The sequence below is a fragment of the Eurypyga helias genome, unplaced genomic scaffold (assembly GCF_000690775.1).
Source record: "Eurypyga helias isolate BGI_N326 unplaced genomic scaffold, ASM69077v1 scaffold3510, whole genome shotgun sequence".
Classification (NCBI taxonomy): Eukaryota; Metazoa; Chordata; class Aves; order Eurypygiformes; family Eurypygidae; genus Eurypyga; species Eurypyga helias.
Genome location: NW_010223605.1, coordinates 1 through 5,866, shown reverse-complemented (window position 1 = coordinate 5,866; position 5,866 = coordinate 1). Strand labels below are relative to the sequence as shown.

Sequence of the window (5,866 nt, the reverse complement as noted above, 5' to 3'; positions counted from 1 at the left end):
GCCGGGGGAGAGCCTGTGCAAGTCTAGAGAACATCAGCAGTTTGGCGACATTTTTGATTGCTTTGGGTCACCGATCAATAGCGTTTGACCTCAAGCAGGTTCACGTCTCAGCTCCTATAGAGATTTAAGTCGAGGGAGCCTCTCAAGATGAAAGGCTGCTTTGGGATCCAAGCTTCTTCCCTCAGAAAGCTCAGCTTGAGCCCAGACAAAATCCCCAACCCTCTCACACGTCTTGACGTGGAGTTTCGTAACACCTCGTACGTATTTACTGCGTATCCGTAGCTCTACGTGCAGGTGTTACCAGAGAGGTAAGCTGGTTGCTGAAAGGGACTGTGAAGTGGGAGAACAAGAAGCAGAGCTGAAGAACGTGGCACGGTAAAGAGATCACAGGTCAGTTTAAGTGCAGGAATTAGTCTGCAGCACAAAAAGGAACATCTTTACTTAAACAGGATGCTCAGTTCTGAGCTGCTGGCTGTGCTCTCTGCTCCTGCTCCTGGGAGCGTGAGGCACGAGGAAGCTGTCTGAGTGCCACGTGAGTGCCACAGTGGACTGGTGGGAGAGTTCCACCCCACGCCTGAGGAACAAGGTTTTGCCCACCACAGAAGCACAAGAGGGAAAGGTCTAACTTCCCTAGGAAGGCTTGGGGCAAACAGATCTCAGAGCAGTCACATTCCAGACAACACCTCACCCCTTTTCTTCCTTACAGTTTTAAGTCCACCTCCGACTTCCTCCCCTTCTCTCGTAACCGTGTGTGGAGATCACCAGTTTCCAAAGATTCTGAGCCAAAGGAAGAGGACAAGTCCCACCACACTCCCACACCCTCCCCACCTCCAGCGTCATCAAAACCCCTTACTTTTGGTGAGCCGAAGGTGCATTTCAGCTTCCTGATCTCTATGGCGTGCGCTATTTCTTTCCAATCATCAAACGTGTTGTCACGATACGCTAACGACACATCCAGGGTGATTTCTGCGTTCTCTTCTGCAAGGGTAAGGAGACATCAGGCTCGTTAGAGAGGAACGGTACAGAATGTCAGACAGGCGGGAGGACCTCCCAGAGGGGAATGGAGAGTTTCGCATTCCAAGCAATACAGATCAAATTACCTTTTTCAAAACATTCTCCAGTAGAGAAGAAAGAATTTTTACTGATCGGAAAGGACTGATCTCTTTCTAACACGACTTACTGCTTACGTCACGGTGGCAGGCGACGTATAGCATCAGCAACAATCAGTAGAGAAGAAAGAATTTTTACTGGACTGATCTCTTTCTAACATGACTTACTGCTTACGTCACGGTGCTGGGTGACATACAGCATCAGCAACAATAACTCTTATCCAACTGGAACCTAGGCAGCTGCAGAGACTGACAGCAAGCCAAGAGTAGAGAAGAAAGAATTTTTACTGGACTGATCTCTTTCTAACATGACTTACTGCTTACGTCACGGTGCTGGGTGACATACAGCATCAGCAACAATAACTCTTATCCAACTGGAACCTAGGCAGCTGCAGAGACTGACAGCAAGCCAAGACAGGACCCGGTCTTCACCGTGGGTGGAGCGACAATAAGACACAAACCTTCTGCAGGTAACGCAAGGGCGTGCAACAGGTCCTTCCGCTTCAGAAAACTACTACATCGCGCCAAAGGATTTGCTTTAAATCAACACTGGAATAGCGTTCAGCTACAGAAAACCACAAAAAAAGATGAAGCACGCAACTGTAGGCGGTTGGATGAGCTGCGTAAAGGAGAGACCGTGCGAGGAAGGTGCACGCCGTTCGTTCGCGCACGACTGCAGCGCTCGTCCATCGGTGTGACTGTGGGTTTCTTCTGGCTGTAGGTTCACCCTCCATAAACGTTGAAGCTCAGTATCTTGAATAAAAAGGTCTAGATGACACCCCTTAAACAAAGAGGGATGCTACCAGAGAGATGTCAAATGAAAACCAAAAAGGGTCACAGAGGTCTCTGGGTGATGGGAAGGGAGGAGGCGGGGAAAGGCACTGCCGGGAGAAGTCAAAACACATCACCTAAAGTACAATTCGCTCCAGTACTGCCCACAATTAGGGCCCTCTGCTCTTAAAAGCTAAGCCGTGGCTCCCAGAGTAATAAGGAAACACTACGCAAAGTTCAGTTAAAGAGTTGAAGTTTAGCCACGCTGGCTTTGCTGGAAAACACCTCAGAAACAACCGCACGTGACGGAGTTGAGGTTTTCTGTGCGTCGTTTAGCTTAAGCCGTTCTAGAGCATTCAGCTACAGAAAACCACACCCTCAGAGCTCCGAAGCCCTCCCCTCCACACCAGCACCGACTTGTTTCTGCCGTTGCGGATGCACCAACTCGCACGTCAGTAAAGGCGCACAGTTCAGACGCCCAGGTAAGGTCACCACATCCAGGCTGTCTCCAGCCAGCTCGTCCTCTCCTGGACACGTTCACAGGAGGAGCATGGGGTGTAGCTGCTCTTACAGCTGCTTTTGCTAGGATGCTGACAAGACATCGCTGCAAGAAGGAAACGGGGCTGGAACGGAGTTATTCAGGCGCCATAGCTGAGCGAGTTGATGAAATCAGGACTTACAGCTCAACTCTGCCACGCAGCAACACATAAACACGCTTTAAGAACCCGAGGCAAGTCTGTACCAGCTCTACCAGATGTAAAATCCTCCCGTTTACCAGGCACAGAGCTCGGGGAAGGCTCCGAGAGAGGCACCCCTTCTGATATAAGGATGTCCAGATCACCAAACTCCGAGAGCCTCAGCCGCTGGAAAAGCGTTGGAAGATGGTTACAGAACCACCTGCCACGGAGAAGCGTCAGATAGGTGCAGAAGCACTTGTGCCGGCGGTGCTGCCGCGATGCTGCCGCCCGGAGCGGTCCATGCGACACCGGGGCTGGCCTGCTCCCACCGCAGGAGCCCAAGCACGGGAACGGGCTGCCAAGACACACCGGGACCTGATGAGGTGCAGAAGCACTTGTGCCGGCGGCGCGGTACCGCGCTCTCCCTGCAACCTGCTCACGCTTGCCAGCTCCCGGGAAGCGAACCGTGAGCTCACACCCAAGCTGCCACACGCACACGTCCCATCCGGGCTGCGTCACTGCACAGCCGACACCGCACATGCTCCGGCGGTGCACGCGATGCCGCCGCCCGGAGCGGTCCATGCGACACCGGGGCTGGCCTGCTCCCACCGCAGGAGCCCAAGCACGGGAACGGGCTGCCAAGACACACCGGGACCTGATGAGCTTTGAAGGTCAGCTCCAAAAAACCCTGTTCTTCGTAATTCTGAAGGGAGGCCGTTTCGTGCCTCCAAGGAAGGATGAGTCTTTCAAGCGTTGCGTGTCCCATATATCTGTCATCATCTTTAGTTATATTTTTGTTGGGAATACGTGGCGGCATACTCATCCAAACTGATGGGAAGGGGCGTGGATGGTATCTGTGGTTTAGGCTTGCTATTTATACGGTTTGGAGGTGGCTCTGTTGTGCCTTAATGTGGATGCATCAAGATTTTTCTGAGCATTTTTCCGTTGCACATGTGATCTACACCATCCGGATCGATATCCGGTTCCTCTCCGCAGCAGCCATGAGTTAAGTTCCCATGCAACACGGATTTGCCATCGCAGATCTGCTATTTAGAAGACCAGCAAAACAGATAAATGGGAACATAAGGTTAAACTTGGACCGGCTAAAAAGAACTACAAACTTCATTTCAGAAGCCATAAAACCAACTGGAATGTTTGGGATTAAATCCAACAAAAGCAGCTTTCGTTATTTCATCGTTGCAATCCAAACGCTGCTGCTGCCATCGAGTACGAGAACCAGGAGGCAGGAGATGTGCTAGCGTGCACCTTTCCAGACGGATGGATTAGAACATCCCTCTGAAATTCCATCGGTCTCCACGCTGGGATAACAACTCCCATTGGAAGAGAGCTTTGTACCAGGGCCCTTCAAGACTGCCAACATAAAACACACAGACACTCCTGAAGTGCTCCAACACTACGGGCAGGCGATATGCCTGGGCACGCACACGTGCACGAAGGGGAGAAGCATCAGCCAACGTTCCACCGTGCTTGGCTGCAATGTGGTTTAAAACAGCATTATTTACCAGCAAAACGGGGGAGGGGAGGTGAGAGACTGACAGTCAAGGCAGGTTTCACTCCTGGAAGTGCTGAGAGCAGGGCATTTTAATTATTCAAGGCTGAGCCACAGCAGAATACATGCAAGGAAGAGAAAAAGCTTCTGCAAACGTGTGCTCAGCTTCCCAGACGCTAACAGCTTTGAAGGAAGCGATCCTTCAGGTCCTCCACGCATGTCGATCAGGATTCTCCAGAATTTCCCAACACTAAAGCAGAAATAAGTAGGTAGAAATTTGCCTTATTCAGTACCAAGGGATAAAGTTGCCCATGCCAGGACACTACAAAGACCGCGTCAGAGCCCTCTTCACGGCAGGCTCCCGATTAACTTTGCCCTGACAGACCTTGCAGATACCATCGAGTCAAACTGTAGCGGGGCACATCCCCTCCGGTGCCGGCCACTCGAGTGACACCCTCGCTGGGAGCGGAGGGTTAGACTGAAACCCTACAGAAATAAACCATGATTGTTTAGATGATTCTGCATTCCAGGGATGACCAGCGAGGAGAAGATGTGCTCCTGACGGGCTTCTCAGCTTTGAGCTTTCTCTTCGTCCGCAGGACCCAGACGACCCGAAGCGGGTCAGAGCCACGACCCCAGCACAGCGAGGGACTCCCCTGGCACCTGCCACGCTCCAGGTACCACCCCGCATTTTACTGCCAGACGTTCAGAGCCCAGGGGCTTCTCCCCGATTCACTTTATAGTGCGACATCAGCAGAGGACATCTTCCTCGGCATCACGAGTCTAAAAATAGGGAAGCAGTTTCAGAAGATGCTCTGCGCCCGCCGCACGCTAATACAGCTGTCTGGAAGGACGCGCACGCAAGCAAACAGAGGGAACGCTACAACGATTTGCATTACGCTTCCACGCTTCGCTCCCTCCCTAAAATCACAAACCCAACCAAGGAGACCAAAACTGGATGAATTTGAACAGGAGTCGGCAGCGCTCAGCCGTACGACTGCACACGATTGTTTTCCAACTGCAAAGCAACCAGAAGCCATTCTCACTAACGCTTTAGGTTTGCTAGATACAAAAAGAGAAGAAAACAGGTTTGTTTTTGTTAAGACTGAAAAACTGTACAGGCCTCCCCCCCGCCGCGGTGACGCCATCTGATAACGAGGGGTGTCTATTATCTACTGTCCAGCACAGCGCAACCATCGCTCCGCGCTCCCCAGGGACGCTGCGTTCCTAGGCCTTACGTTAAACCTGAAATTGCTTAATGTTGACTTTTCCACATGGTGAGAATGAGGCAGGAAGGCCAAGAGCCAGCTGTGGGGGCTCCCGAGGCCTGTGGCAGCCTCCAGGTCGCTGCTCCAGCTGGGGGAGAATACCAGAGAATTACATCTTGGCACGCAGAAGGTCGTGCTGCAGAGCAGCTCACAGAGGACGACTGATGTTCCCCGTTAAGAACGCTGCAGCCTGCCAAATGCAAATAGCCCAGCCCTGTGGCAGCAGACCAGCCCAGAAAATAAATAAAATGAGAAAACCCCAGATAAATCCCCTTCAAACTCACCCTCCCACCCTTCCCTGAGGCATCCCACCCACGGGAGTGCAGCAGCGAGATGCGCTGAGCAACAACTAAAGCAAAGCAGGAAGGAATTTTTAAAGGGAACCTGATGTGCAGGGAAGAGAGATGATGCCCAACCTGCCGAGGAAAGGGGATGTGCACACTCGCTACCAGCAACCCCGTCCGTGGTTGGCCGCAGTGCTGCTCCAAGCACCTGGCGCTCCCAGCCATGAGAATCATAGAATGGTTTGGG

At 52.1% G+C, this 5,866-nt stretch overlaps 1 protein-coding gene across 1 annotated transcript in view; it reads right to left on the bottom strand.

The window, feature by feature from the left end:
• Positions 1-3,139, bottom strand: part of WLS (wntless Wnt ligand secretion mediator) — a gene marked incomplete at its 3' end in the record, with an annotated part of 9,878 nt that extends 6,739 nt beyond the window's left edge. The window contains exons 1-2 of the mRNA XM_010161418.1: positions 2,656-3,139; positions 854-978 (exon numbers count right to left, since the gene is read on the bottom strand). Coding sequence (XP_010159720.1) covers positions 854-978; positions 2,656-3,139 — 609 coding nt within the window. The remainder of the gene's footprint in view (positions 1-853; positions 979-2,655) is intronic.
• Between the last annotated feature and the right edge of the window lie 2,727 nt (positions 3,140-5,866).